Genomic DNA, 26,503 nt, shown 5'->3' with positions numbered 1-26,503 from the left:
CTCAGTCCTTTATTTTTAAAATAAATACATAAGTATTTATAAGTTTTCTTTTTGAATCATCAGCCCAGTCTAAGGCTAAAAAATATGACCTTTCTGAATTTCATTTCTTGTTTCCCTCATCTATTCTGTGTGTACCATGGCTCTTGTATCTCCCCATTTTCTCTCTTTGGTTTTCACATATCTACACTCCTTCCTGACATGTAAGCATTTTTCTTTCTCCCAAGAAAAAGTGCACTCAAGTGCATATAACCACCAATAAACCTCCAAACCCTTCAATTAAGACAGCAATAAATCATATACATTAAAACAAATTTAAAAGCACAACAAAAGCCTGCTTGAATTAAAAGTTGTTTACCCACCAGCAGTAGGACACCAAAAATGGGGCTTTGTAACTTCCTTGTAAATGAAGTTTTAACATTTTTAGCAGGCATGTTTTGGGGTTTCTATTTTGGTTTTATATCCTCAATATGGCTACAAATCCAAGTGACTCGGAAAAGACAGTTTTAAGCTCAGAACAGCTGGGAAAAGAAAAATGCATTTTGGATTTTAACACACAGTCATCTTTCCCTCTTACTGATGCTTCACTGAGAGAACTACTTTTGCCTTTAATGCATTATTTTGTTGCTGCTCTGAATTTGAACTTTTTCACCTATCATTTACAAAGCACCTAACATTTTCTAATCATTGTATAGGTCCTAACAGCAGGGTAGCAATCTAACAGACATAAAACAAGCGGAAAAAATTGGGAAGTAGAAGGACAGAAATAACCATTGCAGCAGCTTCAACTTCCCTGGCAGATGAATGGGTCCGAGTTATTTTCCACTTTGCCATGGTGTTCTGGGAGGCAGGGGGTGCAGCTTCCTGGTGACCCCAGTTCTCCTGGCTGGTGGCAGAGGTGTATTACTTGCTGAATTACTTAGACATAATATTTGTTAATTATGTTTCTGAAATACTGTTTTATATTAGATTTGTCATCCTGAATTTGGTAATGGTATTGAATTGTGGTACTGTTCACATATTTATTTCATTGTGTATAAAACAATTTGTTATGCTTATCCTTACCTGCTCTGGGCTTCCTCTCATAAGGAAAAGTAGGTTCACCACATTTCATGTAATAATATTACATGTTAGGATTAACTTTGGTTACATTGTTAATCATTGGCCAGATTCTTTTAGTTTCAAATCATGGTCGAGTGGACCCTTAAGTATGTTTGTGTAAGTATTCATATATTTATTTTACTTATTTTTTGATTTATAGCCTGCCTTTTTCCTACAAAGGGCTCAAGGCAGCTTACATCATTCTCCTCCTCCATCTTATCCCCACAACAACAACCCTGTGAGGTAGGTTGGGCTGAGAGTCTGTGACTGGCCCAAGGTCACCCAGTTGGTTCCATGGCTAAGCAGTGACTAGAGCCCAGATTGTCTGAGTCCCAGTCCCATGCTCTTAACCACTACACCACACTGGCTCTCTCTATTGTTACTTTACTTAAGATGGTGGGGGGATTTGAACCAAAGGGAAAGGAAACACATGGTCTTGTGAATCATTTCTTAACTGTTCTTAAACATTTCTTACATTTGTGCTGCCTCTTTATCTATTTGCATACTATATAGCAGCAGTGTGGAACCTTCTTTCTGTCAAGGGCTGTGTTCACATATACTCCCTTTTTTCTCTCCCTCTCTCATTTCTTTTCTGCTCAGTGGGTTACCAGAAAATGGGACAGCTGGCTCTTGCCAGAGGTTTCCAATGATCTCATATATGGGGTTTTTGAAATTAAATTGATGGCTGTATGATGTCCACTTCCACTATATTATGTATAGGGAAAAGGAAATGTGTGATTTAAAAATTCAACAATAATGAGAGGACTTCCCTAATACAGACTATTATTGGTTAAATGTTTCTATATAATATTTGTTTGTTATTTCATTTGCAAGTTTTGGGAGGATTTGAAGCAAAAGTGCAGAATTTCTCATCGTGAGGAAGTTTCTTGGCTAAGTGAAATTGTATAATGATACCAAACCTTCAGTTCCTTTTTTCTACTTGCACTCTATAGAATAACATCCATTAGAAGTTTGAGGAGATTCTACTACTTTTCATGTGCTCATTTGAATTGAAAATAGGGCATGGAGCAATTATAAAATAAAACTTATGCTTAATTAATAATTCTTAATTCTGTTTATTCTGTCAAGTAATATCTTAAAATATGCATTCTAACAGAATTCATGGATAGAGGAAAATAACAGCCTAGAGAAAATGAAGCAAAAGAATGAACGATACAAGCAAGATGTAGAGCGGTATCATGAACACAAGCGCCATCTAGATTTAATTGCAATGCTTGAGAGAAAAAGACCCTGGCTGGTAAGTGGTTAATTTTTTTTAAAGACTTTTGGAAATGTGCCTTTAAAAACAAAATACAACAAGTATGCTTGGTGAAATATAGACACTTTAAAAACCCGTAAAATGATATAATAATGAAAGTAAATATTAAAAAGGAAATATTATTTGCCAGGCCATACAAAGTGTGTGATTTTGCAATTACTTAACATGTATTTAGTCTTGCCTATATATTTTGTTTCAATGTTTGCATTGAATGAAGAAAAAGTACAGAATGTGGTACTGGGTTCAGAATTGATACTGTGCAGAATTTCAACTTTTTAAAAAGCAACTCTGTAAAATGAGGTAAATAACTTTAGAAGGAGGGGCAACCGTACACCGATGCCTCTGCAAGGGCCTGCTCTCCTTGAATTCCAGTGAAACTGTTGGGAATAAGTTGTGTGGGCCATGTATCCTTTGTTTGCCAGCACAATGGGGCTCCACACAGCTTACCAAATGACTTCTCTGGCCGCCTGTACGGAATCTCATTATGCAGGTAAACAGGTTATATAGTTTCCCTGTGCCCTGCTTCTCTGGATAAACAGAAATTCAGCTTGGAAACCAGTTGCATGTGGAGCATGCTCTTTTCTGCAGTAGAATTGTGCTCTAGACTGTTTGCCAAACACACTGGGATTCCGCTAAGAAAGAAGATGGCACAGCAGTGGCAATGTGGTTCAAGCTAGCAACTGTCCTGTTCATGGGAACACTTTGGTGGGCCCCTTACTGCCTAATCCCCTACAGATCTTAGTAGAGTAAAGATACTGTTGAAGATTTGTGAACAATATATTCTAAAGTTTCAGTAGCTGAACAGATGGTTGAATAATACCTTAAGTGGCAGGACTTTTTGCTTGTCCTCATGACTTCAAACCCAGAATAATATATTTTTTATATATTTTGTATTATTTTGGAATAAAATATACTTTAAGAAAAAGGAGAAATTTATACAGGCCCAGGTTAAGAATGAGTTTCGTTCTTGAGAACATCCTTAAGTTGAATTTGTATGTAAGTCACATCGCATGAGGAAGCCAAATGTTTGTCTTAGTCTATGTATATATTTTTACTTTTCTATTCATATAAAACAGTTAAGAAGCACTTCCATATTTGCTAAAACATCTTAAACACAATATAGCATTGTAATATTAATATACTAATAAGTAACTACAGGTACTGAAGAGAGAGAGAAACTGTGTGTATGTGTGTAGGTATACAGTAATGTATACACAAATAAAAGAGACAGTTCTTAAAACAGTTTAGAAGATTCTTGAGGTAACATTAAGCCTAACATTAACTGGTGATGATGGTGATGGATGGCAATAGGCCCCTTCACAAAGGCAGGGAGAATAGTGGTGGGGGTCTACTTTCTGGACTTTTTACTTAATTTGGTATAATTAGTTACCATACTTATCATAGAGATAAAGAAATAAAGTTGACAACGGTTTGTTATCTGTTTTGTATTTTTGGTTTCACAGTCACACACAACTAATACACTAACTAGATCATTCAGAAGAAAAGCATATAACCATATAAGCAAGACCGAGACCTTGGTTGTGGTTGGTAATAAAAAAGTCCTAAATAAAATAACCAAACAATCTCATCATAGATTTCTTTTCATATCCTTCATGTGCTGGAATGTTTCCTATGTCCCATTACTATAGTGTGAAATGCATACCTCGTGATTCTGAATGAAGCAGTATAGACTTAAGCCAAAAACAAGACCAGAGCATTTTATTTTGGTCATGTGTTTTTATAAATCTTGCAATCTTCTTTAAGTTCTAGTAAAAACCAGAATAGAAGGTCAAATAAATCTACCTTTAATGTTGTCTTGGGTTTTTTTGTTGAATAATATCTAGTTAGGGCATCCCTTCTCAAACTTTATATGTCTGACATCACATCTATTGCCTTTCATCTAAAAATGACCTTTTCTATTCAGATTTAATATAAATGAACAGTGTGATGTGGCTGCAAAAGAGACAAATGCAATTTTCGGTTACATCATAGAAAAAAATGATTTTGGAACTATTATATTTTGACTCTGTTTCTGCACTTCTCAAATACTTTGCCCAGTTCTGGGCACCACACTTCAGAAAGGATTCAGATAAATTAGAATGCCAGAGAAAGGCTGCAAAGGTGATCCGGGGCTAGAAACACTAATATCGGGAAATATTGAAGGCACTTGTTATATTTAGCCTTGAGAAGAGAACTGAGTTGTGGGAGCAATATATCAGCATTTTTCAAGTATCTAAATGGTTTTTATGGGGCATGTAGGACACTGTAATGGACTTAATTTACAGCAAGGTGGATCATTGTTAACATCAAGAAAAACATCCTGATGGTCAGAGTGGTCAGACAATAGAATCAACCGCCTAGGGAAGTGGTGGGTTCTCTGTTGTTTAGGTATTCAAGGATAAGCTGCCTAGGAACGCCTTGGCAGTTATAGGTGGCCTATAAATATGTGTATAAATAAATAATTCAGGTAGAGATGGGGCAGCTGTCAGAGATGGTTTAAATTGGATTCCTTCTCTGAACAGGGGGTTGGATTCCAGGGCCCTATCTGTCGCTTGCTATGCTGTTGAGACTTTAGAATTGTAACAGCAAACAACCACTTAGGCCTGTTGAACAAAGTGACATAATGCCAGTCATACCTTTGTGTTGTTTGTTAGGTATATGAAGAAGTTCGTAAGCAATATGAAACAGTGAAACAAAGTCGAGATCATCAGAAAGTGGAATTAAGAGCATTAAAAGAAAAACAGTCTCCCATGGCAGAACGGATCCAAGAGGCTGAGAACCAGTGTGTGAATTTGGATGCCAAAATCAAAGATAAAGTATGTATTTTAGGTTCATGTTGCCACTTTGCTCTCATAGAAGTCAATATAATAAATATACAGACAAGAGGTTTTGAACCATAGCCTGAGATATAGAAAAACTAAAATGTAAGCTGCTTTAATAAACAAAGACTAAAAAAGGCATCGGCTAATAGAATTCTAGAGGGAAACATTTGTCTTAACATCTTGGCCATCAGCCTGAAAAGCTCAATTTCATTCCACACAGTCAAAATCATAGTGTAGAGCACTATGGAAGGAAGCCCTGACTAATGTCACATGAAGACAATTTGTAGGAGCTAAATTCAAATCTTGGCAGGAATATAGGTCAGAGAATGAGTTCTCCAGTTTATGTTCTTGGTTCAACCCCCAGAACTCCTCCACATATGAGTAAACTTCATTGACCCATTCTTTCTTGAAAGTGTTTTTGTTTTATTGGCCCACTTTCAACATCTTGACATGGTTCAAATAATGCAACAGCCCATTAAGAGCTCATTCATCCTCAAGCTGCAGTATATGCTGCATTCCATTATGAGTATGCTTCTGACCGGGGATTGTCATGTTGTTCGACAGGTAGAATTGCTAAAAAGTTGGAGAAGTAGTAAAAAAGTAGCATTTCTTTGCATCCTCTGGGTCTTTAAAACATTTTGCTGGGAAAATATATAATTAGAGCTAATTTCTTTTTAACAAATTCTCTTGAATATAGACTGCTGCTATCAAAGAAGTATCTCAGAAATGTAAACAGCAACAGGATGCTTTGGAAAGAAAAAACAAACAAGTAAGACTTTTTGCCATAACAACCTTAACCTTAAATCTCGGCAATGCCAATCTATTACTTTGTCCCCCTAGTGTTGATTTAGTGGGCTTATGTATTAATTTTCTAGGAATCATATTTGGTTTAGTCACAAATTTTGTAAATGCAAACATTGAGGGTTTCAAAATCCCTTGTTCTTGGTACAGTAAAACCTTGGATTGCGAGTAACTTGGTCTGTGAGTGTTTTGCAAGATGAGCAAAAAGTTTTTCTAAATTTTAACTTGATGAACAAGTGATGTCTTGCAGTACAAGCAGTACGCGCACTTTGCCCGCCGAGCGTCACGTCACAACTGAGCACCGGTTCTTCTCTCTCTGGCTGCGGGTGTGAGTACAGCCCCATGAGCGCGCCCATGATCACACCTGCCTCCCCACCGAGTGCACCCGCAATCGTGCCCATCTCCCTCCCCAAGCGCGCCCGCTTCAAATTTTTGTGATTAAAAAAAAAAGTTACAGAACGGATTAACCTTATTTACATTGAACCTTATGGGGAAATTTGCTTTGATATACAAGTGCTTTGAATTACAAGCATGTTTCCGGAACAAATTATTCTCGCAATCCAAGGTTTTACTGTATATATTTCAGGTAGTTATTTATAATTAGTAGGATAATTTGCTTCTACAAAGACTTACATGCCTGAAAACTGTATAGGCAAACCTGCAAGAACCTCAGTACAGCTAGCATTTCCTTTGACAGTTTGGTTATACCAGTTCACAGAATTGATGATGCAAGCCTTTTAAAATTGGACACTGAATCATCCAAGTTTGATAATAGAGGGAATTATGACGATTGTATTTTGATAAGCATAATCTTTTATTTATGTTTATATCTTAGCTAGTATATCAACAAGTTTCTGTTGTTGTTTGTCCTTGCTGCTTTGTAGTGGAAATATTTCTATGTTTATTCTTAGATTGAGGACCTTGAACTAGCATTGAGAACGAAGATAAACTCAGAAAAAGATCGGCAGACACGAATACAGAACACCCGTAAAATGATAGAAGATTGGACTAATGAGCTAAAAAATACAGACAGTCCTGAAAATTTTCAGCCTCAGATTAATTCTATTAATGCTGAGCTCAGACAGTTGGTGGAAGAGAAGGCAAATATAGATAGTGAATTAAATGAGCTGCACAGGGAGAAGGAGAAGTTGCTGAATGATGGAAAAGGCAAATAGCTTTAATTGTTTAATGTCTGTTAATGCTGTTTTCAATTACACAGTAAAACATTGGCTTGATAATTGACAACCAACTAGAAGGTATAGAGTCCATTTCAGCTTATGTATTATACATGGCAAAGAAGGTGATGTGAGCAGTTTAGCTCATATTGGGCTATTTTGTTCTTTGTAGCTGGTGTGGCAAATCACTTATCAGAATTTGCCTAATATTTTTTCAGGTCATAGCTGCTCATGCTATAGTCTCACTATAGTTGATCTTGAAGTTCTTCCATATTTGGGGAATGGTCATGGGAAGATGGGTTTGGAGAATCATGTAAGTCCCTCTAAGTCAGTGAATCTTTATGTAAAAACCCTTTGAATTCTGGCCTAAGTTTCTCGTTAAAATTCCAGCTAGCACAGAGGTTGGTGTGGAAGAACAGGATGGCTATTGCTATAAGATCTAGCTACAAAGAATAACAATGGTTAAAAAAAAACCCGAACTTGTCTTAGAGCTAGACTTTCTCCCAGAGAGCCAGTATAGTATGGTGGAGTGGGTCTGAGGAGATTCAACTTCTCATCTTCACTCAACCATGAAAGTCACTGGGTAACTTCGGGCCAGCCATGGTGAGCCTAACTTTTTCACAGGATTGTTGTGAGGATAACAGTGAAGCTATGTAAGCTATCTTGGGATCCCCATGAAAGGAAAAAATGTGAGGTATTAATGTAATTTATTAGTAGTGGTAGTCATATTGGGTGATACAGGGCCCAAACTAATACTGGACCCTTTTAGAAAAAGTATATGTAAATCTGTCAGTCAGCTACTTGCTAAGATCAGCTACTGGTTGAAGAGAGTGAAAAGTGTATGGTTCTTTCATAGGCATTCCTGTGAGATATCTCAGCATTCGAGAAACTAAACGGTGCCTGTAGCTGTAATAATGAAATACAGTAAACATGACTTTTAAAGATTTTTTAAAAAAATTATAGGAGTGGCTGATCGCATTGTGCAAATTGAAAATATGATGAATATGAAAGAAGAGAAGCTCAAAGGGAGATTCCAAGACACATATAATGCTCTTCTGTGGCTCAGACAGAACAGAGACCGGTTTAAAAGAAGTGTCTGTGACCCTGTGATGCTTTCAGTAAGCTGATTTGCTTCAATATTGTATTACTTAATCATAACTAAGATTTAAATGACACTTATGTTATAACCCTTTTTAAAAGCTTTCCTGCATAATCCATTGTTTTATCATGTGCAGTCAAACTTGGCATGCATGTATCTTGATTTGTACTTAAAGTTGCTTCCTGTAAATTTAAGTACAAATAGTACAGAATAGAGAATCTGAAGCCTTTGTTTTGAAAATGATAGATTACATAGATACTGTGAAGTATCAAAGATATGTTTGCTAACCCTCTTCTTAGTAGGCTATTCTAGTAGGAGGTTTGTTTTCCTACCATCCTATATCCTGGACATTATTGAGGTTTAGGAGCCTTCCAAAAAGGTGTTCCCTCCTGAGATTAAATGAAGCCTGCCATATAGCATTAAAATCATAAAATGTGAAGCTGTGTTCATTTCAGTTGATAATTCAGATAATAATGTATTCATAAAATCATAGTGTAGTAGAATTGGAAGGGAACAGAGAGCCATCAGTTCCAACCCCCCTGCTCAGTGCGGAATTCAAGTTAAACCATCATGGGGTACTTAGTCAAAAGTTTTCCTGAAGTCAAGATATGTTATGGCCACAGCATTCCCACAGTCTACCAGGGAGGTTATGCAATCAAAAAACAAAATCAGATTAGTCTAGCAGGATTTGTTCTTGAAAAATCCACGTTGGCTTCTAATAATCACTGCATTGTTTTTAAGGTGTTTGCAGATTGACTGCTTTATAATCTCCTCCAGAATTTTCTCAGGGATTGATATCAGACTGACTGGTCTATAGTTCCCGGGTTTTTCTTTTTTCCCTTTCTTGAAGATAGTGACAACATTAGCCCTTCTCTAGTCATCTGGCACTTCCCAAATGTAATTTTTTCAGTAGGTTGTTTTATCCTATTTTTGAGATTATAAAAAATGATGTTACAATGAAATTAAAATTTTAGATGTATTTATCTTTTTGAGGCCAATTCTTTTTGAGATTACACAATGATAATTAGACCAACTTAATCATAAACTTATCCTGCCCAAGGGAACTGTAGGTGACCCCTTCTGTTAATTCATGGCAATTCATGGTTGGATTATTATTATGTAAATTTAACAAGATGACTATAGTATTTGTTTGATATGTTTGTATATTCATAAACTCAGACCCCATTCTGATATGACTTTTGCATCATGGGAACTGTTCCTAATGTGTCTTGTTCGTGTATTGCTCTGGTGATGTGAGAAGCTCCACACTGTGGCTCATATGCCACTTTCAGAATCTGGGTTGACAGTGCTCTGGGGAAAACTCTTTGTTCTGACTCCCTTCCACATTATCTGGGACTTTTCACGTAAGCTGAGTGTTCGAGAAAGAAGTTGCACTGACACTAAAATAATCCGTCCCATGACACAAAGGTGTACATAACAGGGCTGCAGTGCAGCTCCCAAACTATGAATCAAGGTGCCTTGACACTAGTAAGCCTAATACCATTTTAAACAATGGGTGAAATTAAGTTTTGTTTCTTTATAAATATGCAACATAATCTAGATTTTTAAGTTTTATTTGTATTAATAAAATTACATTGCATTATATCTTGCCAAAATGAAATTGGATTCAAACATTAACTTGATATGCTGACATGTTAAGTCTGAATGCTTTCAGTCAGTTTAATGTCCATGAAAATAGTCCTCACTTTTCTTTTAAAAGCCTAGTGTTTTCTAACAATATGTGAACACAATTCCTTAACTGTTAGCTAAATTTTATTGTTACTTTTCTATAAATGTCAGCTTCTTTTTATGTTCTTTCTGTACAGATCAATATGAAAGATCACAAGCATGCTAAATACGTAGAAAATCACATTTCGTCCAATGACATGAGGTCATTTGTTTTTGAAATCAGAGAGGACATGGAAACCTTTCTCAGAGAGGCAAGCACTTCTAAGATTAAAAATAGTTGGTACAGGGGTCTTCTAATAAACAGTCTTTTCTGTCAACATTGGCTGTGATTACACACTGTGTTAAGCCACTCTGTGAATAAGCTACACAGTGTGAGTTGTTCATGGAACAACCCACAGTGCACCCAAAAGACAATTTGGCTCTCTGTCACGTGTTCTCACCCTCCTTCCCACTCAGACCACCAGCCAGTATCCCATTGTCATTTGCAGTGGAGCTGGTCTTGTCTCCAGCACCCTACTCCAATTGCTTCCCCTTTTCATTTGCTGCTTTTTATATTCCATTTTTTGTGCCTCAGAAATATGTAATTGGGTTTTTTTTGTCTCAGAAAATTGCTGTTTTTTTAGTTCAGTTTTATTACTGTCATAGACCACCATAAGCCAGCATAATTAAAAGTTAAAGTTAAAAATACTATTCTGTCATCACAATTAAAATGAATTAAAAACAGGAAGGTGAATAACAAAGATTTATAAAACCTCAATCCCAATATATATAAGGTCATATATCTAAAACACTTAATGCTATAAGCATGAATCAGTAATCATATAACTTTTGCTAAAATCTCCTGTCTCTAATTTGTCATCAACTTCCTACAGTTGATAGCAGAGACACAAAAGTGAATTATCTTGTAAAGTAATTTGGGAATTACTCTGTGATAGTATCTTAGTTAAAATGCTTCAGACCTTCCTGTTTTTGTTTAATAAATCACAGTAAAAAGGACAATTATGAGCAATTATGTATGTAATTTTTTAAATTGTCAGGCAATTTTTAAAATTGTCTTAGACCTATCTGATATATGCACTCTTGCTTGGCCACTTCCTGTGCCTGTTTCAGCTGCCAGAGGGAGCAGAAAGTAGAATAGGTAACATGCGTGCTAACATTACTGCGTATAGATTAATTTGTACAGTTTCTACAGACCTATTGTCAATTGAGAAGCCCCAGTAAAGGGGATAAAAAGTAGCAAAACAGGATGTACTCAGAGGAGGGGAGATGATATTTCCCACTTAACAATGTAATCCTCTTGATTTGAAGTATTGAACTAACACGTTTCAGTGTCTTCCACCATTTCAACAGTTCCCTGTGTCTTTAGCTCATGCAGTAAGAGAAGATAACAGCTTCCCTCCTTTTCTTTCCTCTTTTTTGGAATATTTACTGTAGCAGCAAAAGACCAACAAAAGTAACCACAATAAAATCTTTCCGAACACGGTTGCATAATTTTCTGAGGCTAAAATGGTGGCAAACCATTCCAATATGCCACTTGAGCATCAGTGGTGAGGCTGTCATGCATAGTGGTAAGGCTGAGTGGGTGTTTTGCTGTTCTTGTTGCTTTTCTTGTTTAGTGGCTCAGTACCTGGTTCCTGTAACCTACAATGAATTTGCTGTTGTGGGTTCAACACTTAGAACAAGTCATTTGTTATTAGGGTGGCTTGTAGCCAAAACATAATCCATCCTGCAAAAAACAGTCTGGGTTGTTATATCATGCGCACCTACTCTGTTTATCATTATCATAGAATGAAACAGTGGTGGAGAACTATTCATTTTTCTTAGATGCATAACTAAATGGCATTACCACCCATCAGCCCCAAATATAAGAGAAGTGCCTGAAATATTATATCTTTTAGAAATTACCTTGTTGGAGAAGAGAGAAGGGGAAAATGTGAATATATGGTTATTCAAACTGTGATCTATTCACATCGGTCTGGGTGTCAGTCTCACAAAATTCAAGGGAGCTTGCTTCTGAAGACAAAACAGGATTGTAATGTCAGTTTCCTTATTCTTCTGATATTAAATTAAGAGTTGCTAGTCTCCTATTTCCATGTCAGAAAATTTATTTTGTTTTAAGATAAACAGGGTGTAGATAACTCAAAAAGGGTAAGGGTAAGTGGGACATATCTTTGACCATGTCTGTACATAAACACAGGTGCAGAGACAGTGATAGTTCTAAAAATGCCCTCTTTTGTTACTCCTGTTACTATTTGAGAAAGCTGTGAAAGGAATCACAGCGTCTAGATTTCTGTTTTTATGTAAGCATTGCCTTTGTTTACAACCAGTCTCTTTAGTGATTTATGAACAATCAAAAACCACTTCTACCATGCAGTGTAATAATGGCAATATCATTTTAATGTAACCAAAAGCATTATCTTTCTAAAATTTGTGTAATCTTGTTCAGATGCGTGATAAACAAAAACTAAAAGTGAATGCTGTGTGTGCACCTAATGAGCCATGGGCTGAAAACCGACCTTCAAAACCAATTGAAGAGCTATAGTAAGTAAGCTATAGTAAGATAAACTACTGTTCTTAAAACATCACATAATTTTAATGGGCAAAAGTGCCTGTATGAAAGTGATTGTACAGTGGATCACCTGGCTGCTTTTGCCTGGTTGACAACCAGATACTTAAAAAGCCTAGATTTTTATCTCTAGATTCTGAATTTCCTAGTAAGTTATACCAGTAAACAGGTGAAAGTGGTGTTTACTAAAGATTTTAAGACTAGACATCGTTCAAGGAGGGAAGAGAGGTATATCAGCTAACAGTTCATTTCCTCACTGCCTGGTAATGTTTCAAGAATTCTATTCCTCCTTCCTTTTGCTGTTGCGTTGTGCTGAAGTTAGGGAAGAACAGCAAATGTCTGTTCTTCTGTTTGATGAACAGAGCTACTAGGCAGTACATCAAATTTAAGGTGCAGTCCTATGCATGTTTAGACAGCAAAAAGGCTGGCTGGAGCAGGCTGGGACCCATAAGACTTTTTTTCTGTCTAAATATGCATAGAATTTTGTCCTTAGCTGATTAAATAATCATTTACTATTTGCATAATTCTGTGTGTGGCAAGCTTGTGACATTGGGCTTTTGGTGTTGCATGAATTTAACTTTGAACCTCAGTTAAAGTGAGATCTTTGATTCTATATTTATGTATTTTTCTTCCTTGACACTTTGTTTTGAGAACTGATGGATTATTTTCATGATGAGAGGGAAAGTATCTAACTGTCTCTTTCTTCCTCCAGCCGATATGGATTTTTTTCTTACTTGCGAGAATTATTTGATGCTCCCCTCCCTGTGATGAGTTACCTGTGCTGTCAGTATCATATTCATGAGGTCCCTGTGGGAACAGAGAAAACCAAAACTATGATTGAAAGGGTGAGACATGTCAAACTTACGAAAAGAACTGTAGTGTCTAGGAAGTCTGCTGATGTAATTCTGAAAATAATTGATGTTTGATGCCTGGATATTCATAACTTCTGCTTGTTATTTGCTATATTTAAATATATAACTTATACCTTGGGGGCTTTCAGAATGATTTACAACAAAATGTCAAAAAAAGACAAAGCTGCCTAAAAAGCACTTTATTTATTTATAAAGCCATATAAAAATGTCTACACACAGAGAGAAAACAAAAGGCAAACTTAAAACAGCAGCAGTGAAACCTCTACTTCATTTACAACTTTCACGATATTCAATTCACTGTAACTGAGAAGGTTAGCAGAGCTTTTCCTTATCAGTGAGGTTGCAACTCTGTGTAAGTTTAGACAGTAAAAATTACCACAACTCCTAGCAATCCCCAGGTATCAATGCTGGCTGGTGAATGCTGAAAGTTATATGACCCTCTTCTGTCTAAACATGCATGAGATCTAAAGGAGTACAGAACCTTGCACCTCAGGCCAGGGTTCTGTGGATGGTCATGTTGCCTCTTTTCCAGTCACTTAACGGCTTGGTAGTTTCCAGCTTGTGCACATTTTCTTACCATTTAGAAAGTTTGAGATGTATCTCCTGAGGCTATTTACTGGCAGTAATTGTGTCAAGCTATTATACTATGCTAGTATAGCTGGTATTTTGGCTTCACTACTTTTGCCTCATGTCCCTCCCACCACCTGAATGTGGCCTTCAAGAGTCTCTCTGAAATTGATTTGATCCTTGAGCTCAAAGAGGTTCACCACCCCTGGCCTTAAGGCTTTAAAAGGCAGGCCTGGAAATCCTTTTTTGAGGGGAGGGATTTGAATGGAGGAAAGAATGAAAGGAGTATTGTTCCTTTCTTACAGTGTTAGACATTGCATGGGCAATTTCTATTTCCCCTTCCTTAGCTTACTGCGTGGTGTAAGGTGGTGGTGGGAATCTGTGTTACAGCTACTAAAAATATGACCTATTGCCTAATTTTCTACTCACAGAATCACTTGATGTAATTGTATTGTTGATTTTCTTTCATGTCCAGGTTATAAAGGAAACCAAACTTCAACAAATCTATACAGCAGAAGAAAGATATATGATAAAAGTATCCCCATACACAAATCAAAGTGTTTCTAGTAACTCAGCACTGAGGCCAGCACAGTTCCTTACTGTCACAGTGGATGCAGAAGAAAGAAGGCATTTGGAAAATCAAAATGAAGTATGTTGAGTTGTTGATGTTTTTATTTGTGAGTTGTCATATGTCTGGAGATCTTGGGAAAACATGGATAATTAAACCAGTGGTAAAAATGCTTAAGCAGGATAATCCTATGATGCCCTGAACAATATCTAGGGCTTCACAGGGCCTCTTTCATGCCTATAGATATAGATCTTCTTCCTTTCTCTTTCATTTCCCCTCCCCATTCCAAATTCTGTCCCCAGCAGGGTAAGCAAGCTAGGTAGACTTGGGGCCCATTTAGCTAAAATACTGTAAAAAGAGGATGATGAGGTTTCAAATGCCTCTGTTGTTCTTCCTGCCCCAGAAAGCCCTTACTGGGAGGGCTCTACAGTCTTGCAGCAATTCTTTAGGACTACAGTCTAAAATAATGCAAAAGTAGCAAGAATAATATAATTTTAAAAAGAGAGATAGATATCAAAACAACTCAGATATGGAAAAGGATGGTTTTAAAATGCAGCTTTCAACATACTATTAAAACAAGCAGTTAACAAATTTTATTTCAGAACAATGTTGGAAGTTATTAATGCTGTAATGTCTTTGGCCTCAGCAATTTGAATGGCATTTTATATTCATTTTTCACTGTATTTACCATTTTGTAATGCTGTAATTCTAAGCATGCCCCTTGCAATTCAACACCAAATAAATAGGATTAAGTCCTATTGAACTCATTGGACTTTATTTCTAAGCAAATATACAGAGAATAGAGAAGCATCCAGCAAAATGTTAGTAGCAAAGAATACAGTAAACAAATTTCTCAAAATTGCTGCTTTACATGGGAGTAGCATGAGGTGATGGATTGGTTTAATACAGTAAGTTCTCACCCAGCCTTAGCAAAATTGTACTGAGAACATTGTAAAACAGTATTTTATTCTTTGCTCGTTACTTCAGGAAATTAACAGGCAGCTGCAATCTCTGAATTCTCATATGGCTACACTATACGAGAGACAGAAGTGGTTGGAACGCAAAGACAATGAATTGAGAAAACAGAAAAAGGACCTTCTGGACCGAAATAACAAAAGGAAGCAGTTGGAATCAAAAATTAGCTTGAAATATGAAAGGTATACCTATTTAATTATTTTAATTGTAAATATATAAAATTAAATATAATTTAATTTTAAGAAACAGGAGTGACTCAGAAGTTTTGTTTTATTGAGTTGGGACCATTTCAAAGTGGTTATTCTGAGGAGAAATGTGAACTTTTGATTGTGTTAAAGCTGACACAAGATCTAGTTTGAAACTGAGGATTAAGGATCAACTTGTTTGGTTTTAACCACTGACTTTTCTTCCCTTTAATCTAGGATTTCAGTTAAGCAGATACTTTGTAGTTGTGCTAATAATGTGTGCACTGTGATACTTGACTACCACATTTGGTCAGCACTCTTGTGATAACAGCAGTAATATATTCATTCAAACCCCTCCCTAGAGTGGAAGTCTCATCTTTACAAGAAGACTTTAAAAGTGAATACAAACATCATTAGATTTAGATCATAGTCAGACATGTTCGCCCTTTAATTTGGCAGCTCCTTTCATTTTTAACTCCTTAGGTTCTTCATCTTCAGTAGGCTCAAGTGGTTTGAGCTGTTTTGCATCCCATTGCCTTTAACTTCAGCCCCTTTGCAACAGCATTTCCTTTCATCCCCAACTTCAGCTTGACTTCAGCTTCATTGGCAAGCTATAAAGTCTAAAGTCACTTTAGAATTTTACAAATATCAGCCCCTTCATTAGGGCAGGAGGGGTGATGGGGAGAAGAAGCATGGCTTGGAAATATGACTGAAATGTATATTCTCACACACATTTTTAAGGCATAGAGAAAAAAAATTGCCACCTGGGAATAACCAGAGAATGATATTTTCACGTCCATTACATGGTACATTATAAATCAAAAAGAAACAAGCAGTGTGGGCAATTTAATTAAATTACAGTGCTTACAAAAGCTTATAAATTATGCAAAACAACAGGAATGGTATGTGTAGAAACCTAAGACCAATTTGTATATCTTAAAATGCTTTAACTTGTAGAAAGCCACCCTTGTGGTTGCCATATTGCATATGTGTTGGTATTTAAATACCTGGAAGAAAAATACTTAGCACACTATCCAATTTGGCTGTTCCACCTTTTTGGTTCTGTTACAGTCAGAGAATCCAACTCCTTTGCATTTCTAAAAATGACCTTGGAAATGAGCAGGCCTTCCCCAATCTAGAAATGAGTGTTTATGCTTCTCTCTGATTATTTTCAGGAGTACAAAAACCCTGTTACACAATTGGTGGCCCTGCAAATACATGGACACAATAGGATGCTACATGTGGGCAATATCCAATCAGGGTTAAACACGTTCAAAGTCTCATTGATTTGAGATAACACTTGCTCAAATCTTCCCCATTGAAATAATTTGTATTATTCCAAAGGTATTCCAGTGTAGGGTGAAGGTATTTTTGTTCATGCAAATTTTCACCAGTTTATCATTCATGGCATCCCATGCTTTTTCAGAAGTTTTCATGACCTTCAGGAGGAGCTTTCTAGGGTCTCTTTTGGTGTGGTGTAGAGGAAGCTCCATTGTACAGACAAAATTCTACTTGCATGTATTTGTTTCCAGGATTTTGAGACTAAAGAGCTTAACTTAGGCTACATAATTAACGTCTTTGATGTTAATAGAACATGCTTATTGGAGAGTGTGGGCCAGTCTCACACACTGTGGATCATTCAGTGGGAGTTGCTGGAGAATTCTGACGAGGACAAGGTGAGGGAGGAGCAGGGTAGAGGGCAAAGTCTTCGAAGCTTCTTCAGTTGTGCCTAGTGGAGTTTCTGAAGCCATTTGTGAAAATCCGCCTGTTTTGAAAGGGAAGAAGGGTTTTCAGGTGGGAAAGGTTGGGCTGAGAGACCCAGTTCTTGACCCAGTAGGGAGGTGTTGGGAGAAATGAGTTGATCAATTGGAGGGGCCTTGCTTTTTGTGGCATCTTGCCCTCAATCTGTGAGAGCCACCCTGAGGGAGGAGCCGGAAACTTTACTGAAAGGGAGGGATCAAGGGAAAGTTGGATTCAAATCTTTACATAAGCAGGGGCTTCTCTTATCAGTTTTGATAGAAGGCTATTTAAAGTTCAAAGTGTTCTGTAATTTGTGCAGTCTAAATGAAAGAACTGCATTTTCAGAGGATTGTCTGATTTTCTGAAACCAGAAGGAAGGGACCAACTCTTGACATTAATTTTCCTTTTTAAAAAGGTTGTGTATGTGATTACATAGTCTAACAGTGGACTGTTAATTGAGTCAATTGAATTCAGTTTGGAGACTTGAGATGATGAAAATATTATTGTATTATCTAGAGGGATAGCCTATGCTTAGTTGTTTCAAACAAAATGCAAGTTGCTAATGCAATGGTGATAGGACCTCTATATGCATTACTGAAAATTAGAGTTTTGCTAATGGTAACAAGCTCGGTAGAGTCTTCTGTGGCCTCTAAGATGGTTGCACAGCATATTCTGGTTTTCTATATTTGAAAAGAAGCTATTTTGCCTTCCAGTTCTCAGAAATACTCATTAATCCTGCCTCTGTAATGTTGAAATAGAAATTTTGTAATAGTCACAAAGCATTGCTCATTTTTTGCACAGTTTAAGACAAATGGAACAAGATGCCATCAACCTAGAAGAAGAGACTGAACAAGTAAATGTTAAAATAAAAAGAATCAACACTGAGAAAGTAAAACTTGTAACAGAATTTATGGAATTAATAAAGGTAAACACAAATTTCTTACGCATTCAAATTATAATGAGTTACTGTTTTGCATTCCTTCCTTTCCCTCTTGTAAAAGGCATTGATTAAAGTATTGATCAGTATGTGCATTAGTTATTAATTTCAGTTTTTAATTACTTCCCATTCAGTTACCTGCTCCATTTTAGAAGTATGGTGCTAGATGATATGAATGTTGTTGACCAGTGACATGCAAGTTAGCACTTGGTGTTAGTTATAATGTGCTGAGCAGTATATGAACTCAAATCAGTGGAGTATCCACATCATTAGCATACAATTGCTCTCCAAAATGTACTAGTTTATGAACAATATTGCCTGTTCAGACCTGTGGTGTTGCAAGTTGGTTTGAGATGTGGGCAAGCTTGGCAAGGGGATTTTGCTAAGCTGTTTGCTAACCTTTTTCCTATTTTCACCCATGATGGGGTCAGTCACACAGGTTGTGGGTGAAAGAAGCCTTAGAACCAGACCATGGCTGTTCATTGTGGCACAGTATACTAACCCACTGTGCCTTAGAAGCCATGATGGGGTTTCAGGTAATGTGAACCAATTCATTCCGATAATTCCCAGACATAGAATATTTGCTCAGTCATAAAAGTCATAGCTTCTGGATTTGTAGCGCTTTGAAGAATGACAAATACTCATACTCTTCTCTTCCTCAACCTCTTCTGAATAATGTTTATTTTCTGTAGAACTGCAAGACCCTGAACATACACAAGACAAAATTGGTTCTCCAACATACAACAGCAGTTTTTCACAAGAGCAAACTTGAGACTGAATATAAGACTGCAACTGTACAATTACAAGCTGTAAAGGTAAGTCTTTTAAACTTGTTGAATGGACTTGTAAACAGATATATGTGAAGCTGTTTAGAGCAAGCGCTATAGCTGTGTGCTTTGCTTGCTACCAAAGATCCCAGATCCAGTCGTTGGCCTCTCCAGGTAGGGCTACAAAAGTTCCCTAGCTGAATTTTCAGAGAACTGCCAGGTGCAACAAAAATCAGCCTAATGGATCAATAATTTGATTCAGTATAAGGTAGCTTCCTATGAACATACATATTTTCCAACAACATCAGCAAAATAACGTGAAGAGGCATAGTGGTTACATAGATTACATTGCCTCTGTAGGAGTAAGTCAGCACTTAACTTGTTTTTTACACACATTACTGGACAAGAAGATGAGGGCCAGAAACCATTGTGATGGTTTCTCTTGTCTCCTTTAAAAAAAAGTGTTTGTACTTAATGGTGGATTCAGACAATCAGAACAGTAGCAGTTAAAGACATTAGCTTTAATGAGTAGGCTGAATAATCAAATAAAATTCCACTGCCTCTCATGTGCCAATATTAATGAACTGTGCCGATAGTCTATATAAAAACGTTTTGTACAAGTTGTGTCAGACAGGCAAAATCCAACTCAGTTTTATGTGTATGCGTGCATGCATGTGTGTGGGAGACAAATGCTGCTTATGTGCTTTCTGTAAGCTTGTCAGCACAGGCATTCAGTACAAAAATTAAAACATTGGCATAGAATATGTTTTTCTTGTTGATATGCATGCACATTTAAAAATGCCGCATGAGCATTAGCAAATTTTGTGCATTTCAGTGTTCAGCATGGCACCTTAGGTCAAGAACTCTAATATTATCTTAAGCAATTTTGGCTGTTTAGTTTCTTAATGAATGTGAGTGACAAATGTGTGTTTATGACCCATATGGAACAGTAGGGAGGATTGTTAGCCCCATCTGCTCATCAGATAATTGGCACAGCCACCTTTGTGTTTGACAACTGTTTTGAGAGAGTCTTGTTAATTGTCTGGCTTTTGTTGATTTTCAGTACTTTGGTACATGTACCAGTGCACATTTGGGGAGAAAAGTCCTCCAAGTACTATTGTGAACATGGATTACAGTACATATTTTAAAACCTGTTTAAGAACACTAAAATCTTCTGTTTTCATTGCTGATCTGTAATAATTTACAAGTACTTTCCATACACACCTCTTTAGCTCATTTTTATTGGAAAATATTGTTTATGCGCCCTCAAATTCTCTTAATGCTGGAGGAATAAGTGGACAAAATAATGTGGAGAATTCTAGTTCTTTAGTGAATAACTATCTCCTCATGAAGTAAGAAGGCATACTAATTCTGGTGTGCAGAACAACAGAGTTCATTACTGTTCTTGAGAAGTCCAAAGAAGCTTTTGCTCCTGTGCATTACCTTTTTGACTGATAAGAGATAAATTTTCTCTGTTCAGCACCTGATTTCCTTTCTGAAATGAATGGAGTAGTCATGTCTTGTAGATTCCATTCAGTGTTATCAGCTGATTTCTAACCTTTAAAGCTTTTTGATATTTTCCTTATATGGGCTTTCTAAAATGACTGCTGTGGATGAATCTAAATGCATAATTATTATTTTATTATTCATTTATAAAGCTCTATTAAAAGAATTGCAAAAAATCTCCTTAGAGGAAAGTTTTAATGTCAGAACTAACTTCATGATCTGATTCAGACAGCTATTTTTAGATAGTGAGATGGTATGTTAGGGATTGAGTAATATTTTCAAATATTGAAAAAATTATGCATGCAAATTATAAGGCTGCCTTTGTATTGGGTGATATCCATAGCAGTAAGGGCAGTATGCTGTCTTACCTGTCTGCAGCTAGTCCAAAGGGGAATTAACATTTATTAGAGGAACTGGTAACAAGTGAAAGCATTGTGGGCAGATTAGTGGAGCTCACAGAAGGGAGATTTGGTGACTTGTCTTGATCCAGAAATGAGTGCTAATGCTTTATTTGGGACATGCTTTATGAAAATTAACTCCCTATTACAATAGCTATGGGTCCAACTAGTATAATGGAAAGTACAGCAGCTCTATTAGTAGCATTATTAGCTTTATTAACAATGTATAAAATTACCTCAAACTTCTGTAAATAGATGTTAGACACAGAAAATATGATGGCTTGGCAGTATGTTTACATTTTCTATTTTTTATGTTGCCATAATTTGCAAAGAATATGACCCAATTCCAACTATGGTTTCCTGCTATACCATAGAGCCAAGGTGAGCCTTGCACCTGTTCACTGCTGCTTCCTCTTTTCTTCTTTTTGAATCCATGAGGAGGTGATCAAAAGTTTTTGTTTCTAGTTTTAAATAAATGAAGGTTCCATGTGCTATCCTGACTCAGAGGAATTTGTCTAAATGCTGTTTAGTGAGAACAGAGCATGTGTGGTGTAGTGGTTAAGCATATGGGTCTGGGATTCAGGTAGTCTTGGTTCTAGTCCATGGAGTAAACTGGGTGACTTTGGGCTGGTCACAGACTTTCAGCCCAAACTACCTCACAGGATGCTTTTTATGGGGATGAGATTGAGAGCAGGAGGAGAATAATGATGTAAGCTGCTTACAGGTAGGATAGAAATCTGATAAATAAAATAAGCAGTCACCAGATCAGATACCTTAGGGGACAGTGGTTAGTTGAAACTGGAAATAGAAACTTTTACTCTCCTTGGTTGGCACATGGAAAAGATGGGAAGGGAGCATTGCCTGGGGCGTGTCACAGCTTAGTTGATCATTAGAAGAAACTCCTAATAAGCAGTTCAAAAATGAAACCAACTACATAGAAGGTTGGTCTTTGAGCTGCTCTGTCTCCTGACCACTTGGATCACACAGTGAATTAACCCTCTCCAGCACTGCTTTAGTATTTTAAGTGCAATATTCTTTCAGACCTTCACTGAACAGAACAGTGAGGGAGCCCTCCAGTGGCAGTTTTAAAAATAATTTTACTGAAAACAGTGTAACTTAGTTTAGCAGTTACAAATCCTAAATTCTTTGGGATCTCAACAGTCCAGTATGAAAAGTTTCTAATAAGATTGATTTCAGAATTTTTAAAAAAATATAAGCTAGCTAACATTTGAAGCGAGAAGAACATAATAAACTGTGTATATAAGGATGCCAAAGAGTTGATTACCAAGGAGGGATATCCCTAATCTCTTACTTCATTATGGGGTCTGCCAATTGCAGACAATTGGTGTCTCTAGAGAATGTTAAAATGGGCGGGATCCCTCTGACAGGTGCTCCTTTTATGAGGCACAAATTTAAATTGTGATATTGGACTGTGAACAGGTTCCCACACCCTGTGTTTGAAATTTGGGTCAGGAAGTCTGCAGTTCTTGCCCCAGCAAATGCACCTTTGCTTCCCCTTTACTTTTATCCAGTTTTCCTGAAAAATATATGTGACTTAAAAGGATGGAAAGAGAGGGCATCATACAGATTTTTAAAGATTTTTTTATCAGAATAAGACTCCATTCTCATTTTCAGTTTCCAAGCAACAAGTAGTAAATTCTGATATCACATGGCTCATAGGATATTGACTGCATTTTTTCCTTTTTAGCAATGGCGGAAAAGACTAAGCAGTTTGAAGCATAACTAATTTTGAGAAATTAATAATGATAGGGCTTTTGTTAAAAGGATGGGTTCAACTATATATAAGATACTTTTGAACTCAGATGAGAGCCAAAGAAGTAGTCTGAAGCAATAGTGGGAGTTAAACTTACCTAGTTTTATTGATGATGCAACTTGGAAGAGTATCTGGGGGACATCACCCCCCGCAATATTAATCTATCTGCTAATACCAGAGAAACCTCTCTGAAGATAATACATGGGTGGTATCTGATTCATAGAAACCTGTCATTTGTTAAGTTTGGTTCCTCCCTATTTCCATTTTCAGTTTTTAAAATAATTAATGAATTTTAAAATAATATTTTAGGATAAATCAATTTTTACCCAAACGCTTTGCACAGGGCTACCATGTTCTCATTCTTAAACGTCTGTGCAGTGCACACATTTTGTACATAAAATGTTTTTTGAACAAGTTATATCCTTTAGTTGCTACATTTCAGTCATGTGAGTTGTGTCACTGAGGCTCAATTATACCTGCCGAGTCATACTTACCTTTCCATACTTGGAGAACAGTTCATCTTTGTTTATTTCCTGCTCTCTGTGTACTATTATATAGACATCCAAAGCCATGGGTACATCTGCTATTTTAATGTTTGGGCTTGCTAGGCACTCCCAGAATCCCACCAGCTTCTCTTGTAGCACCTTGATCCCTGTCTTTAGTGCTCATCTTTGGGCTTTTGTTTTGATCCCCTACAGGATTTAGTGTAAAGCCCTCTTGATTAGGTTCTGCATGCTTACAGAAAACATATTTCCCCCAGACCTTGTGAGGTGCAATTCATTTAAATTATGCAAAGTTCATTGCAGTTTACTATGTGATCAATGTACGTGCAGGTTCAGGAAAGTCCTCAACACACGTAAGTAATTTCAAGAAAAAAGAAGAAACAAAATGGGATGTGAATGCTCTTGTATGGCCAGATCAATACAAAACCAATAAGACAAAAAAAGAGAAACTCTAGTTTTTTTAAAAAAAATGTTGACCACTGGATAAGTTTCAGTTGACATATCACAAGATCTGAAGACTCACTAACCTTTCTGAGTGTTGACTTAAAAGCCAGTAATGTTTTCATTAAAATAGCTATGGCCTTTTATTTTCATGGCTTCTGTTTAATCTAGCAACAGTTTTTGGAGCTGGAAAAAAAGAGACATCATCTTCTGGAGAAATGTAAGGATTTAATGAGGAAAGCTAGACAAGCTTGTAACCTTGAGCCAAATCAAGACATTCCAGAGGACTTCTACCAGGTAAGTATCACAGTGGAGGAATCATGAGCACGCACAAACATCATACACTGCCACCATCCTTTTCACCATATGTCCAGGATGATCTACAGAAACAATGAAATATAATCAAAACTATTATTACTAGTAACATTTGTATACCACTTCATGTAGTACAGTTTCTGAACAGATATAGTAAAATCACAGTTAAAATACATACCCAATACAATATAACCAAATTCAATTACAGCAAGAAAACTAAGATAAAAAGACAAGAAAATGAAGTAGAATCATGATGATCAGTTACGAACTAGGGAAAGCTTGTGTGAATAACTACATGTCTAGAAGTGTCTGAAGCACACCACATTTCCTGCTTTCTCAGCTGAATGGAGAAGGGGTGTTTCAGAAGGTGGAAATCCTTGACTTCACCTAGGTTCACCTTACCTAGGTTCAGTAGGTATCCTGATCCTGAGTTTTTAAGGACTTTTTAGGTGGTGCAGCGGTTTAAACTGCTGTGCTGCTGGGCTGGTTGATAGAAAGGTCGCCAGTTCGAATCTGCACAACGGGGTGAGTTCCCGTTGCTCCGTCCCAGCTCCTGCCAACCTTGCAGTTCGAAAGCATGCAAATGCAAGTAGATAAAAAGGTACCACTTCGGAGGGAAGGTAACAGCGTTCTGTGCACTTCGGTGTTTAGTCATGCTGGCCACATGACCACGGAGACTATCTGTGGACAAACGCTGGCTCCCTTGGCTAGGAAACAGAGATGAGCACCACCCCCTAGAGTCAGGCATGACTGGACTTAACGTCAAGGGGAAACCTTTACCTTTTATGTCAGCAACATGAGCTAGAAAATTGCATGCTAGCTACAACAGCCTTTACATTTCTTTTAAAATAGTAATATGTACATGGCTAGGAGCCCCACAATGCACTTTAGATGCTGTGTTCTGCACTTGCTACAGCTTCTGAACTAAGCACAAAGGCAGCCCCACAATAGAGTGCAGTATAATTATCTATTTGTAGGTTACTAGGGTATGAACCACAGTGGTTAGTCTATTCCTATTCTGAAAGGGGACATAGATAGTTCTTGAATCGGTTGAAGTTGCTTATGGATTCTCTGAGCCACTGAGTTCACCTGGGTCTCCAATGACAAAGATAAATCTAAAGGGACCTCCAAATAATGGATCTTTTACTTCAGAAGAGTGCAATCCCATTTAGAACGTGTGTACCAACTAGGTCTTGGACCTGGGATTTGTTACTGGCTCTCGTCCAGTCCCTAAAGCATCTAGGAACTGATTCAGAATATGAATGGCCCTTCCTGACTCAGATGTTGCAGAGAAATAGAGTTGGGTATCATGAGCATACTGATGCCACCTTGCCTCAAATCTCATAACAACCACTTTGAATGGTTTCATTTCCATATTAAACAGTATTGCAGACAAGATAGTGTCCTTTGGCTCCCTACAGTTCAATTGATTAGGCTGAAGCAGAGTCACGAAATGTTATTCTTTGGAAACAGCCCTGTAAGAGAGAGACAAACTATTGTAAAATAATGCTTCCATCTCTTGGAGGAAATCTAAGATACTGTAGTCAGCAGTACTAAAAACTGCTGATTGATCAGGGAATAAGAGGGTCACATTCTCCCCACTCTTTTCCCAAAGAAGTTCATCCAGCAGGGCCAGTTCTGTCCAAAACCCAGATCTGAATTCAGGCTGAATGGGTCACAGTAATCAGTTGCATCCAGGAGTGCCTGCAGGAGCACCATCACTCTTTTGAGCACCTTGCCAGAATAATGGGATATTTGTGATTGGAAAATAATATACAACTGTGGAAGAAGATAGGATTTTTTTCAGAAGTGGATGCATCACTGCCTCCTCCATGTCTTGTATGGCTTCATGGTATAACCTGGACCTGAAAGTGATGAAATAGGAAAGATCTTGAGTACAAATGTTACCTGAAGGAGCATCTCTTTCCATATGTGCCTGCCCGCCCCTTAAGATCTGGGGCAGAGGCACTTCTCCAGGAGCCCTCCTTGAAGGAGATTAGGAGGGTTACTATCCAGAGAAGGGCCTTTTCTTCAGTGGGGCCCTGATTGTGGAATATACTCCCCAGAGAGGTTCCCCTTTACACCATCACTTTGTCTTTTTTTGGCCCTGGGCTAAACCTTTTTTATTTTTCCAGTGTTTTAAAGTTTGACTGTTTTTAATATGGGCTTTATTGTTGACTGGTTAAGAATTTGATTAGTATGCTGTGTTGTATTTTATTTTGTCTTATTGTTAAACCTTCCCGAGACTATGGTAAGAGACTGTCTTAAAAAGTGTTAAATAAAATAAATAAATGGAGGAAAATTTCAAGTGGAGGCAGTTGAGGTAGACTTAGGGGCCCTGAGAGTGGCAAAGAAACCACATCTTACTGCCTCTAATTCAATCTTCTACTTACTGCCCAGAGAAGCTTTTTAGGGTTACCTGGAGC

The 26,503-nt window shown here is 37.2% G+C and overlaps 1 protein-coding gene across 5 annotated transcripts in view; it reads left to right on the top strand.

Annotated features, from left to right (window-relative positions):
- The window catches only part of SMC5 (structural maintenance of chromosomes 5), a 44,172-nt gene that overhangs the window by 5,204 nt on the left and 12,465 nt on the right, over positions 1-26,503 (top strand). For all 5 annotated transcript variants that reach the window (XM_044446378.1, XM_044446381.1, XM_044446379.1 and 2 more), the window contains 13 exons: positions 2,216-2,356; positions 5,032-5,193; positions 5,897-5,968; positions 6,912-7,167; positions 8,139-8,293; positions 10,101-10,214; positions 12,410-12,504; positions 13,242-13,374; positions 14,444-14,617; positions 15,524-15,693; positions 18,238-18,361; positions 19,066-19,188; positions 23,934-24,059. In XM_044446378.1, coding sequence (XP_044302313.1) covers positions 2,216-2,356; positions 5,032-5,193; positions 5,897-5,968; positions 6,912-7,167; positions 8,139-8,293; positions 10,101-10,214; positions 12,410-12,504; positions 13,242-13,374; positions 14,444-14,617; positions 15,524-15,693; positions 18,238-18,361; positions 19,066-19,188; positions 23,934-24,059 — 1,845 coding nt within the window. The remainder of the gene's footprint in view (positions 1-2,215; positions 2,357-5,031; positions 5,194-5,896; positions 5,969-6,911; positions 7,168-8,138; positions 8,294-10,100; positions 10,215-12,409; positions 12,505-13,241; positions 13,375-14,443; positions 14,618-15,523; positions 15,694-18,237; positions 18,362-19,065; positions 19,189-23,933; positions 24,060-26,503) is intronic.

Source organism: Varanus komodoensis, unplaced genomic scaffold (genome assembly GCF_004798865.1).
Source record: "Varanus komodoensis strain SLA01 unplaced genomic scaffold, ASM479886v1 scaffold5, whole genome shotgun sequence".
Classification (NCBI taxonomy): Eukaryota; Metazoa; Chordata; class Lepidosauria; order Squamata; family Varanidae; genus Varanus; species Varanus komodoensis.
This window is presented reverse-complemented; position numbering and strand designations above follow the sequence as displayed.